At 38.1% G+C, this 14,071-nt stretch overlaps 3 protein-coding genes across 4 annotated transcripts in view; 2 read left to right on the top strand and 1 right to left on the bottom strand.

Annotated features, from left to right (window-relative positions):
• Positions 1-757: 757 nt before the first annotated feature.
• On the bottom strand, positions 758-4,695 carry ttc9 (tetratricopeptide repeat domain 9). Its single transcript, XM_084390743.1, has 3 exons — positions 3,582-4,695; positions 3,072-3,254; positions 758-2,663 (listed from the first exon to the last, which is right to left on the bottom strand). Exons 1-3 carry the CDS (start codon positions 4,021-4,023, stop codon positions 2,581-2,583), a joined length of 708 nt encoding a protein of 235 aa, XP_084246869.1. The 5' UTR covers positions 4,024-4,695; the 3' UTR covers positions 758-2,580.
• Positions 4,696-7,060: 2,365 nt separating this feature from the next.
• med6 (mediator complex subunit 6) lies at positions 7,061-12,514 on the top strand. Its single transcript, XM_084390657.1, has 8 exons — positions 7,061-7,122; positions 8,234-8,393; positions 8,603-8,694; positions 10,423-10,505; positions 10,593-10,701; positions 10,797-10,912; positions 11,012-11,039; positions 12,015-12,514. Exons 1-8 carry the CDS (start codon positions 7,101-7,103, stop codon positions 12,167-12,169), a joined length of 765 nt encoding a protein of 254 aa, XP_084246783.1. The 5' UTR covers positions 7,061-7,100; the 3' UTR covers positions 12,170-12,514.
• Positions 12,515-13,181: 667 nt separating this feature from the next.
• pcnx1 (pecanex 1) overlaps positions 13,182-14,071 on the top strand; it is a 41,311-nt gene continuing 40,421 nt past the window's right edge. For both annotated transcript variants that reach the window (XM_084391364.1, XM_084391363.1), the window contains exon 1: positions 13,182-13,451. In XM_084391364.1, the coding sequence (XP_084247490.1) occupies positions 13,299-13,451 (153 nt within the window). In that variant the 5' untranslated portion in view covers positions 13,182-13,298. The remainder of the gene's footprint in view (positions 13,452-14,071) is intronic.

Below are 14,071 nucleotides of genomic sequence, written 5' to 3'. Positions count from 1 at the left end.
AACATTTCTGTCTGGATTTTTGGACATGTTCAGACACGCAGAGGTGAACATTCTTTTGCACATGTTTACGGCATCGTTGTCTCTCAAACCAATCTTTCATCTCTACACCGGCAAAAACGTCTTCTAGAGACAAAACAACATTTAGAGCCAAAACACAGAAGGGCTTTGTGTCTCTCTTTCCCTTTCTGTCACTTGAAACCAAGTTTTGATCATTTGTCATGCATACAACAAAATGAACTTGCAGTGTTAAATTCTGAGTCCTGAAATTTGGCTGAGAATCCAGGAACCCTTTCTTTTTTCCGGCTTAGATGAATGTGTAGCTATCATCAAGAACATCTGTCGCCATTTATCCACACAATCACTGTTGTCCTGGAGAGCAGGTGTTTTGGGTTCAGAAGCTGCTGCTATGAAACTTGTACTTGCACCCGAGCACATTAGACTTGTGTAAGAGCTCGATTAAAGCCCTGAAATGCTGAGATGTGGTGTTTTGTGACTGACTGTCTTAGTATAGGAAAACAAAACTATAGAAGATGATTTGCACATTTTATCATCATCATCATCATCATCATCATCATCACGGCAAATAAATGAGACTATAGACTCATTTTCCAAATGCATTCTCTCTGTTTCGCTTAACATAAACATTAAGGCAAGATATAAATTCATTGTGTTTTTTGGTCAATATTAAGATGCTGAGCTGTTTTGCTTCACAATCATGTCTTCTTTAAGACTATAGTGGAAAGAAAACATCAAAAATACACATCTAAGTCTTTATTGTATTACACATTATAATTTGCAGCAATAGAGTTCAATTACAATACATATATTAAAGGTTATTTCCTCAAAATGATTTTTGTTTCTCATGCACAGAAATCTCTTCAGTCACACTTTCTCCCAAACCTTTTCGGTTTTATTCTGATCTATATTCTGAAGGTTTTTAACGAGGGATTTATTCATATGTAATTCACCTGATATGTTTATTCTTAAAACAATTTTTTTTCATTTGATTTATGGAGTGATAAAAAGAGCTATCCAAAATCCCCTAATATGTCAACAGGTTACACTTTTGATGGTCAACTTTAGACACTTAACTAACTATAAGGAACTTTTCAACTACATGTCAAATAAATTTCATTAGAGTATTAATAGACTATGGTAGACTGTGTTAGGTTAGGCATTAGGGTTAGGGTTCGTATTTGCAACTTAACTATCTTTTGGGGGAGCATCAAAAATAATGAGAGTTGACATGTAGTTGCAAAGAATGTCTAAAAGTGGACCATTAAATTTATGTTATGGAATTGTATGCAAATTAGAGCGTTTAACCATGATGACTAATTTGCATACAAAACAAGTGTCTTAATGTATCTTGCCTTCATTTTGAGTGAGATTATGGTTCTGTGGTAATGCGATCTCATTGGTCCACATTACTTCAAATTGAACATAATTACTAAATACTAAATCAGCAGTTTAGACATTTAGACAGACTGCTCAACCGTTTAATCTTTCATTCCTCTGATTTACACAGATTTGTCTAAGCGAGCATGTCTAGGACACCATCCCCATCTGTCTCAAAGGATGATTTCCATGCAACCTCACCATAGCAACCAGAATGGAGCAGTGAATTGGACTGTTTTGTGTACCTGCTGTTAAGCTGCAAGTAAAGCCCATAATAAACAGTGGAAATATAGATAGAAAAAGTCCCTTCTCTGTCAAAATGAAAATATTAACGTCAAATTAATGTCTTCACTTTTCACTATCAGTAAGAATCAGATCTAAATTACACAGCATGAAAAAAAAACAAAAACCACACACTTCTACTTATAACAATGACCACAGTTTATTTAACTCCTACATGCTTTTGTATACGTGTCAGTCAGACTGTGCTTGATTCACATGCTTACACTCATGTTCACTGTGTGCGTGTGTGTGTGTGTGTGTGTGTGTGTGTACACTTAAGCCCACTCTGTGCGTGTGAGATCTTGAGAGATCACTGCGATTTGAATGTGGGTGTTAAGTGAAGAGTAGGTTGTCTATGATTGGCATCATTTTCACTAGTAGTGACACTTAATTGCACTTCAAATGAAGGAGCTTTACGTGTTTACAACAAAACTGATTCGGAATCTCGAATAAAAAACATTGTCATGATCTGAAAACATTATACAAACAAAAAGCAGCAGGAATATGTAAACTACAGTATGTTTCACCAGCCACAAAATGGTGTTCTGTGGAGCACAACCACCGCGAGAGACCTACATCTGTTCGTTTTCCAGAACTTAAATACAACTGAGGATTAAAAGCAAGCATTTTGACAGTACTACTGTACTTCAGAAAGTATAATAAATGCCAGTGAGATCCCTGGTGGTCTCCTTTCCCGGGTCTCCACGGTCTACTCCAGGGCACAGCACACCTGATTCAGCTCTTCAATCTGAGCCTGAGACTGTTTCTGACAGGACTGAGACAGGTGTGTTGACCCGCACTGGAACAAAGTCTTCCATGAAATGCCGAACCTCGTCCACGGAGAGTGCGATGAGGGGATAGTGGGGTGTCCGCAGTGGAAAGCTATTCAAGCGGGAGCTGTTTTTACGGAACTTCTGATTTTTCTCTCTGGGCGTTTCGTCGAATCTTCATTTCCGTCAGCTGGATGTAGCGGATGACATTAGTATCTGTCCCACATACATAGAAAAGGAGGAAACAGCTGTTTTAACTGAAAATGTGGGTGTAGTGAAAGATTCATCTTTTCAGTTTTAGGATTTTTTATTATTCATTTAGCAGCACAATCAATGTCGTCCTGGAGAGCGGGTGATTTGGGTTCAGAAGCTGCTGCTTATTATTGAGAATTTTGTTATTTTAATATCACTGCTCTTAACATGATTAATAGAAACATTGAGATTGATTTCTGATTTTGTTCCAAGGCTTACATTTTTAAAGGAACCAAGGCCACTGGAAATGTTTTCTGAAATGTCACTCTATTTGGCTTGCCATGGTTTCACAGAATATTCAGACTATTTGTCTAAATGTCCCCAGTTTGAGAAATGCTGGTATAGTGTGTGAGAGAGTTTGATCTGACTAACCTGTGGGCTGTTGTTTGTGGGACTCCTTTAAGTAGTGCAGGGCTTTGTTGAAATCTCCCAGATGATAATACGCCACGCCAGAGCGATACAGGGCTTTAAAATTCTCGCCCTCCTTTCTCAAAACCTTCAGACAGTACTCTTTCACTCGTTCATAATTCACAAGCTCCATCTGCAACAGACAAGCTACATGCAAACACAGACAAAATGAATTCCACCAATGACGATTTTTTTTTTTTTTTTTGATAAGGATATTTTTAGACGTGTTGTCATGATTTACAGTTTATAATCAAATTTAGATATATGACCTGTAATCTAGACAAACCTTGACGTCATTCTTCAAGCAGAACTGAAAACATTCACTCACAAATTACATTCTTTCAAGTCATATTTAGGATTGGAGGGACCAGATCGAATAGTACTGATCTGAATATTATGGTGGTCCTGCTTTCATTCAGTCTTAACAGGTGGAATGCATTGAAACATGTGGTGAAACATGATGTGCGTTCCCACCAGCCAGGCTGTTGTAGCACTCCAACTCCGCGTTCTCCACCTCGCCTTTCTGCTCGTCCGTCAGGCTGGACTTGCTGATGCTGGTCAGGACGGTGGACGGGGATTTGCTGGTGTCCGGGTCCCCCAGCACGCGACACAGACCCTTCATTTCCAGTAGCGCGCGGTGGTATTTACCGATGGCCTCGCGGTATTTTTTATCCTTGTAGCACTGCGTGCCCTGCGTCTTGAAGTCCAGGGCTCGTTTCACCAGGTCCGCGGGCTCGTTTTGGGGTTTCACCACCGAACCGCTCTGGTGGGGCGCGTGTTGCGGGTAGCGTGCGTCTCCGCGGCTCCGGCCACCGGGAGGCTGCATGATGGTGGTGTTCGCGCTGCCGCTCTTGACGCTCATCGTGCTGTTTCCCTTGCGTATACTTCCTTCAAATCTACCGTGCTCCACGCTCATCCCCACCGATTCGACAATTCCCTGGAACTCACGTTTTAGCGCTGCGTTCGTTGCCTCCTCGCGCGTTTACATGCCCCGCAGCTCTTCACGGTTCGGTTTTAAAGATGGATTCCTGGATGATTCACGCACACAAGCAGTACTGTGAATTTTTCCTCTTTTTCTCCCCCTCTATCTTTTTTTCCAGCGGTCTGGCAGAACGGGATCGGCACGTCCTGCTCTCACCGAATGACTCAAAAGGGAGTGAGCGCGCGCATCAAGCCACAGTGCGCGCGCTGCCCTTAAGAAATGCGGTCATCGCGGATGGAGCGATGTAGCCGGCCTGTGTGTCAGTCTCCTGCTCCGGCGTCCCGTCTCCAGTGAAATCCAGCTGAGCGCAACTCAGCCGTTAACAAACGCATTTCATTTGCTCAAACGATGATTTCGTGTGACGTGATTTCTGCCCCCAGAAAACCAGCTGCTGTCGGACACTGAAAAGAGCTGTTTAAATACAGTTTAATCCCCTTCCTTTTGATCCTCCCTTGATTCAGAACAACTGTTCTTCTCTCTTTCATTATGCCCACAGCAAGTTATTGTTAACCCACATTCATTGATCTTAGAAGTAATGGTGAATATCTCCGTAATGAGTTTCTCTTTGAAACGTCATGTTTGTGTCCCACAGGTGTGTGTGTGTGTGTGTGTGTGTGTGTGTGTGTGTGTGTGTGTGTGTGCTGCAAATGGTTGTGTCTGGGTGTGTCGTGATTGCGGTAAATCGTGCTGGACGTGGAGTCCTGCTTTGCTCAGTCTGTCATTTTCATACTCACAAACACATGTGCAATTCAGACCATTTCTAAGCTTAGAGTTCTATCTGACAGAAAAAAGAAGAAAAAAAACTTTCTTTCTTTCTTTCTTTCTTTCTTTCTTTCTTTCTTTCTTTCTTTCTTTCTTTCTTTCTTTCTTTCTTTCTTTCTTTCTTTCATACAAAGAAAATCCAGGAATAAGACTTATTAAATGTTTATTGCCTTTATACTGTGCCACATGAAAGCATATGAATAGCCTACATACAGTAAGGCATTAAACAGGACATTTCACGAATCACGAATATCTAACCCCAACCTAACCATTTATCTCTGGTTGCTTGTTAAAAATGGTTAGATGATAGATGCTTTTTTAAATAAATAGCAGTCTTTCTCAATGTGTTTATAAGTTATAGGGAAAATGTAAAAAAAAGAAAGAAAAAAAAGAATGTTACAATTGCTCCTTTTCTTTTTTGATTATTTTAAAATGCCAGAAATGTTCTGAAAGCACTTAATAACATATTAAAATAATACATTAATTTATCATTATAGTAACAATACCTTTTGTATAGTAACAATATAGTTTGTGGAAGAATAGAGCACCATCTGTCCTCATTAGATCTATCTTTTTCTGTCTCTAGGGCAAAGCTGCTTGTACATCGCTGACTTTGTACAAGTCAGGACTTTTCTTATTTTAGGGTTGGTCAGATATTTGAAAATTCTGTTCGGGAACATATAAAACTTTGATTTTGTTTTGTTCGTTTTAAAAAAGAAACATGTTTTTCAGGTTAGCTGCCATAATGAGGAGCTATACTTTATTCTATACTACATGTAGTTTGTAATGAGAACGTTACACTTGACTTGAGGCAATGCTATATTGTCACCTCTTGGTAGGCTGAGGATGTGTGGCATTTGAGCTTGACCGGAATTGGGGTTGGATATGGAATTTAATGGTTCTTTTGTGGATTTTTTATTGGTTTAATCCTGTTTTTGCTCTGCATCTGCATGCATTATGTTTACGCTGCACTGCACTCATATATTCCTGCAGAATTCTGAGTGAGTATTTGTCCCATCTGATGAATTCTTCTTAAGGGATGATGTTTCAACCAATGTACTTTAAATTAGGTCCAAAGGCATCTACCCGGTGCGAAAGCCCCTTTACATAATTCAAAAAAAGCCTTTCATGGTTGTGTTGACTATAGGCCTTTTAAAGAATATAATTATTTTTGTCCTAATTTAATGCTTTAAAATCTAAAATGTTGTATATTATTATTATTGTGTATGAGTGTCTCTCTCTGTGTGTGTGTGTGTGTGTGTGTGTGTGTGTGCGTGTGTGCATGTGTGAGTGTGTGTGACTGAACACTTGTAAACATGGTAAGAGTGATCTAAGTGAGAGCCAAGATATTTACCTGCACTAGTAAATGTCAACATTCATGGATGTATTATGTTGCCAAAAAGATAATATCATTGACCAGAAAGACTCAATTAACCAGAAAACTATGTATTTAAAATTATTTAAAAAATATTTTATAGAGCCAAAAGAGAAAGTATAGTCTCATTTAAAACGAAAGTAGGCTATCCTCAGCAGTGTTGGGGGGTAACTCATTACAAGTAACTCGAGTTACGTAATCAGATTACTTTTTCCAAGTAACTAGTAAAGTAACGCATTACTTTTAAATTTACAGCAAAATATCTGAGTTACTGTTTCAAATAAGTTGCGCAAGTTACTTTGTTTTTCCATTAACTGACTGACAGCTCTCCTGTTCCCATGTTGAGAGAAATTTGGGAGTAAGTGCAGAGGCATTGTATGTGAACATGATGTTATTGTAGTTCTAGACTAAATGTGAGCATGTATTTACTCATCTCACTTACACAAAAAATAATCAGTATTCTTCAGAATGAATAAAAACAGTGAAATGCAAAATCAGAATACTACAAACCTGCAATAAATAAATATAAAACAAATATTTGTATGCCTTTAATCTCACTTTATTGGCCAATGTACTTGCTGCTGATCTTCGATGAATCAGCAAAAATGACTTTAGATTATTATTTTTTTATTCGTGAAGTTTATTATATGCCCTCTACTGTACACATTTCCATTTCCATGAAATATGAATTTCATAAGGGGCAGCGAGATTTTTTCAACAATGAGTTTTAATAAATAAACAAATTAAAATGGCATATTTTTAATTCAGAATTTGTATTGGGTTTTGTTAATGTACTACATGGAGCAATCGTCATAGAGCGTCGACGATTATTGTGTCGTCATCATCAGTCTGCGCCTGAGTCGGAACTGCGAAGATGGCGTCGGCGGATTTAAGAGGTACTTCACGTTTTTCACGAATTGTTTTACAACGATGTTTTATTCGTTGACAGTTTTATTCCTGTCAAATCCTTTCGCCATCACATTAAAATGCTTTACAAGAAATAAAAAAATAGATTAACAGAACGTTTGCTTTGTCAAGCCAACATAATCACACTCTTTAGCATTGTCGCTGTAGTTTGTTGTTGAAGGAGGCGCGCAGTGTTATTTTCTACTGTGTATTTTATTGTTTTTGTTTGCTTGTTTTTTCAGTGACGGAAATATTCTCATTCGAATATGATTTTTTATTATTTAAAATAATACAATTCTGCTTTTTTTTTTTTTATATAATTTTTTTTTTTTTTTTCATTCTTTAACATAACATAAAAAATAAAACATTGGCCACAGATCACAAGTACGTTCCAACATAAACCATAGATACGCATCGTCAAAAAACAAACAACAACAAATAGGTTCATGTTGACCTGCCAAGGTTTTGCAAAAGATACGTGAAATCCTGGGACCTCTATACTTAGACCTATAATCAATTTTCCCTTTTTACCGGTAAGTAATATATTCCATTGAAAGAAAATCAAAAATCACTTCAGAGATCCATTTAAGAAAAATGCTCTTAAGGGCAGCATAAGTAAGGAAGCACTCTTTATATTATTAGCAGCAGCACCCAACAAAAAATAAAGTGGATTGAGGTCACATCGTGTATAAAATATAAGACAAAGTATATAAGTCATAGAATAAATATAAGTCTCCTACAAATTTGTACCCAATAGGCTTTAATATTTATACATTTCCAAGTGCAGTGAACGAAGTCTCCTCTTCTACTTTGCACTTCAGACAATGCAGAGAATAATTTGGGTTAAACTTATGTCTGCGTAACGGGGTAATTTGGAGACGATGTAAAAGTTTCAACTGTAGCTCAACTGTACAAAATTATATTTTGCCTGCATACTGTCCAAGTATCTGCATTAATTGAGAGCGCCCCAAATCTTGCTCCCAATTAGCTCGGGTTGCCTCACTATTGACTTTTGCTCCTTGTAAGAGAGCTTCATAACGGTGACCTCCCAGATATATTATTCAGATCTATTATTATACAATGTTTTTTTGTGTTTGTCAGATAATCTGCTGGGCATCTCGTGGGTGGACAGTGGCTGGGTACCCATCCTGAACCCCAGCAATGTGGTGGAGTATTTCTCTGAGAGGAGCAATCCCTTTTATGATCGCACCTGCAACAACGAGGTGGTGAAAATGCAGAGATTAACCCTGGATCACCTCAAGTAAGCACTGCACGATGCTATTCAAATCTGGGTAATGTATATAGTAGATGTGTCAGAATGTAATCTACATTCAGACAGACAATATGTTATCTTTATTTAACTGTCACACTGCTGATTGTTTTATTTTGTAATAATAATAATAAAAAAAATAGGTTGAGCTGCAGTAGAGTGTGTTGTTTGCGTGCTTACTTCGTGTTTTGTGTGTGTAGTCAGATGGTGGGTGTGGAATATATTTTGCTTCACGCTCAGGAGCCGATTCTGTACATCATCAGAAAGCAGCAGAGACAATCACCAACACAAGGTGAGTTTCTTCATTGCTGTTCAGTTTCTGCTGTCTGTGAGGCTATTTTTTTGCTTTTAGTATCATCATTATCAGAATTTATGAATATTTTTGATTTGGTGTCTGCGTTGTATTTTTAGATTATACATTTTTGTATCAACTGTAATAGGGACGCACGATACATCAGCCACCATATCGTTATCGGCCAATATTTGTTCATTTTTTATGTTAGAAAATTTGGCCCATATATTAACGCCAATAAATAATGGATTATTTCCTTCAGCTGAGACACTTCAGATGTGCACTGTTCACCATGATGGTTTTGAATTGTTCAAAATATGATTGGAATCACTTCAAAAAAGGAAAATACAGTTAGGTGCAACATGTGCAGCGCAAGTCTGTCATATAAGCTACATAAAATTAAATAAATAAAAATAATGAGAACATTATAATTGTGTGCTTGTGACATGGCTTTTAATGGTAAGAATTTAGTTTTTATAATGTGGCGATAATGGATCGGTATCGGCTAATATTTTCATATCGGTACATCTCTAAACTGTAATGTTGACAGACTTGCGATCCAGGTCAAGTTGCGTTTGACATCATAGTTAACAAAAAGGACAACGTTAAAGCAGTTTTAACATGGAATGTTGTTGCCAGTGTTTGAGATAATGACAATAATAATAATAATATTAAAATTGTTTGGCTTTCTAAAAACATTGTGAATGTAATGTGGATTGAGACACTTTCACAACTAAGGTTTGAGTCCAGATACAAGTCAGTGTACTTTTTTTATATTTATTATTCTATAGGTTTGAGATTTTAATTTTGCTCTCAAAGTGCACCAGATTGATTCGTTTAAATTAAAAATTGTACACACTTATCTAATCATGTCCCTGGAGCTCCCTAGAGGGGCCGAGGTCCGCCCGTCATAAAATCCTGCGAAAAACAAAATTGAAACATAGAATGTTGTTACAGTATATTTTGAAAAGCAGCATAATTTAGTACTTTTACTTTATAAATGTGGTTTGATTGAAGACTGACCATTAAATGAACATTGACCAGATTAAATGCTTTCATCACTAATACATAAAGTTTCTGCTGTCTTATTTGTTACAACTTTGTCTCCCTTATTCTGCAATCACTCTTCTGTTTGTTCATTCTTATTGAGAGATTAAATTGCAAGAACATTTTTACATGACAAAAAGTTGTTTCAGAGGTTCTTACTTTTTGATAAAATATTACAATTCTGTTTTGAATTTTGAAATAGTCAAGTCACCTTTATTTATAAAGCGCTTTATACAATACAAATGGTTTCAAAGCAGCTTTACCGTGATTAACAGGAAAATAAGGATCAGTGATACAAACTTTATCAAATATGAAATAAATAAAAATTTTGCTATGAAGCAGTTCTACATTAGACATTAGTATCAATATTTTGTGTATATTAAATGTTGATTCAGTTCAGTTCAATAACTAAAGTTAATAATTTATGAAATAAGCTCATTTCAGCTACTGTATAAGCATCTCTACAGGAGACAATAGTGTCATTATTAAGCTCGAGTCAATGTTGCGAAATTAGTCAATTATGGAATGAAGTTGTAATAATCTGCACTGAGAAATTGTACACAGTAACACCAGGAATTTTTCCTTTTGTTCACTTTATATTCAATATGCTGACATTACATTTCTCTGCAGAAAAACAAAACATTAAAATCTTTTTGCATGTTCTGTTTCCCTTCCCTGCAGTGATCCCTCTTGCTGACTACTATATCATAGCTGGAGTGGTGTATCAGGCGCCTGACCTGGGATCAGTCATCAATTCCAGAGTGGTGCGTTTTATAAACCTTAGAACAATTTAATAACTCCTTTCTCTTATCAGTATGAACATTCTGTACATATGTTCTGATGTGTCCCAGCTCTCAGCGGTTCATGGGATTCAGTCTGCGTTTGATGAAGCAATGTCGTTCTGCAGGTACCACCCGTCCAAAGGGTACTGGTGGCACTTTAAAGACCAGGAGGAGAAAGGTGAGAACACACACAGAAGCAGGAAGCATCTTTCAACAAGCACGACTGTACCTGTCAAAAAGTGTTACATTTGTGTGTTGTATGTGTTGTTATAGAAAGGGTAAAGCCTAAATCTAAGCGGAAAGAGGAGCCGAGTTCTTTGTTCCAGAGGCAGAGAGTTGACACGCTGCTACTAGATCTACGCAATAAATTTCCCCCAACTTTCTATCAGGTATTACTAATATACACATGAAACGTTTCTAACTGGTTTCTGAATAGAAAAAGGAAAAATTTCGTTTAAATTCTCACTGATTTTGTGTCTCTGTTTCAGCCCAAACCAGGAGAGAAGCCTGTCCCAGGTGCGCAAATACATACTCATACAATGCTCATAAATACATACTCAACTAGGTCTCACCATATCACACACTACAGATGAAAAACGAATCTGTATATAAGCCATATTTGAAAAACATGTAAAAATTCAGATGCAATCACAGTCAAGTAGAGTTTGACATGATGCTGAACAAAAATGACAATGTCCAGTGCAGTATCAAAGCAATTTAAAAAAAGAGTGTGCTGCAGTATATTTGAAAAAGCAGCATATTTTTGTGTTTTGGTTGGAAAAATCTCATCACTCGCCATCACTCCTACTAGCCACTTTGGTTTATAGAAATATTTTAATATATACATTATTCTATTTATTGTATTCTATGTAGTATTGTCAAAAATATAGATTTTTCGATAGGCTACTGAAATATCTGAAACACTTCCAATACTCATATTCTGCAGAAAAGATAGGCTACACGTCACTAGCTGTGCTTTCTCTCTCTCTCATCTCACCGACGGGGTTACACACAAACCCGACTCCCCTCACTCACTCGTTTAATTTGCTCTGGATGAATATTGTTGGTGTTACAGGCCTTGAAATTTGGCGTGGGATTGCGTGTATTGTGCATAATTTGACTCATTTCTGCATATTTGCGGTGTGTGTGCACATAAAGCTGCCTCTTAGTACTAAATTGAGTAATTTTTCGCTGCTTATTGCACTTAAACAGTCAAACACACAAAAAAAATGTAAAAATGCCGGTCTTGGCGAGTATTCACGTAAACACAGTCAGTTGTGTTTTAGTTGAACGTAAACAGTTAAGAAAGAAATGCATGTGTAATCTTGAATCCGTGCATCAGGTTTTAAAGTGACAGAGATAATATTAAAAATATCTATATGGCAGTTTTCCCCCATGCTATCGACAATTCAAATCGTGGCCAGTGGAAATGCTGAGTGGCTTGGTATATATACAATATATATAAATATCTCTCTCACTGTCTGTCCTTAGTGGAGGTAAAGAAAGAGCCAGAAGTGCCAGTTGAGACTGTGAAGCCTCAAGAAGAACGAGAGACGAAACCTCCCGCCCCTCCTGGCCCTGCCCGGCCGGCCCCACAAACTACACCCAACAAACCACCACCTGAGAAACGTGCACGTCTGCAGTAACACTTGCTGGCCAGTGGCCAGTCACAAACAATTTTGATTTAATGTTGCAGGACTGATTGCTGTACAAACCTGTGGACAGTTCTCTGCACCAGTTCTCTGGACTGTTACGGTTATTATATATAATATAAATGAATTTTCTTTGTAATTTTATAGTTTTTGAAATAAGGGAACTGAAATGTGTGTGTATGTCATCATCTCTGTATGTCGTTTTCTATATTTCAGTGTTTCTGAGTTGTATCATTCACAGTGAAAATAAGTTGTTTTTCAGAACCTTTTTACAATGTCATTCATAATTCAAATAGTGTACAGACTTTTGTTTCTGCCTATTAAAACTCTGTTTTTGTATGTTCTTTGTAAGTGATTCAATTACTACGTAATAATGAAGTTATAATTCTTTGATTGTCTATGTCTTCCTATAGAGATTATATATTGCGCAGCGCCCCCGTGTGTTCGGATTGGCACTCGCATCTTTTGCGCTTCTGCATAAACGTGAACTGCGCTCTCTATTTAGAAACAGACTCATAGCCAGCAGCAGATATGATCTGATCTGATGAGAATTCAGTGTTATTCATATTACAGTGACAATTAGCTCGACCCAAATACTGCCAGCCATGACCTAATTTATTGCACCTGGATGCGCACAGTAACCGCGCTTACAGTAAAAATGCATAATGGTACGAAAGAATCATGTTAAAAATATTTTACTATTTTTTTCGAATACCCACTCGCGCTTAGTATAAATACATAACGATACGATATAAGCTTTTTTTTTTTTTTTATCCAACAAACTCACTGAGAGGATGTGATTGTTTATTTATCAAATGTAAGTAAACAGGTTGCAAAAAAGCTAAACAAATCAAAGCTTTCAACAGTATCGCCCCAGATGTTTTTGTTGGACGATACTCGCGTTCGCCGCGCGGAGGCGCTGCAGATTAACCCGTATCTCTGGCACGCGCAGCGCCACTTTCTACACGAGCTGAGCGCGAGCTGCCGGGTGCGCGCAGAGCACGATGGGACGGGAAGCGCAGCTCTGGAGGACCACAGAGAAGAAGATGGCTGCGACGGGGCTCGACGGGCCAGCGCCGTACCTCCTGCTCCGAGACGGCTAGAGAGGGGATAGGGGGTAAATATGGGGTCGCAGACCCTGCAGATCCTGCGGCAGGGCGTGTGGGCGTCGGTGACGGGCGGATGGTATTACGACCCCCACCAGAACACCTTCGTGAACGCGCTTCACCTTTACCTGTGGCTGCTGCTGCTCTGCCTCCCGTTCACGCTCTACATGGTGAGAGATGCAGCCGTCGGGTTTCTTCTTCTCTCCATCCCTCAGTCCTTATCAGCCCATCTCTGTCATCTCTATCATCTCTATCTTTTCCTCATTCTTTATCCCTCTCTCTCTCTCTCTCTCTCTCTCTCTCTCTCTCTCTCTCTCTCTCTCTCTCTCTCTCTCTCTTTATGATCCATGTACATCCATTTCCAGTACTCACAGGCTACGTTTCTGTTTATCCGTCTCCCCTAAAAGGTTTCCATGGTCATGGAAAACCTAGAAATATAATTTTTTACAGCTGAACCGGTTCAGTTCTGGCTTGTTGAGTCTTTGTTTTGGTTTTGACGACATGTTTTGACAGCTGAGTATTTTAGACCTGATGTCATGAGATTTGGTGCGTGTTTAGTCTTTCTCTGCTATAAAGGGATAGTTCTCCGTGTCATTTCAAACCTGTTCGACTTTGTTTCTGTGGAATACAGAAGATAATATTTTGAAGGGCATTGGAGATAGGTAACAAAACTGTTTGACTTTCATTGAGTGGAAAAAGATAATCAAAATAACTTCTCTTAAATACACAACGTACACAGCGATTCCATAGAAAAACATTTCAGTGAATAGTCCTTAAAAGAACCCTTGTT

Source organism: Rutilus rutilus, assembly GCF_951802725.1.
Source record: "Rutilus rutilus genome assembly, chromosome: 20".
In the NCBI taxonomy this organism is placed as follows: Eukaryota; Metazoa; Chordata; class Actinopteri; order Cypriniformes; family Leuciscidae; genus Rutilus; species Rutilus rutilus.
Note: the sequence above shows the minus strand (reverse complement) of the source record. Positions and strands in the feature narration are given on the sequence as shown.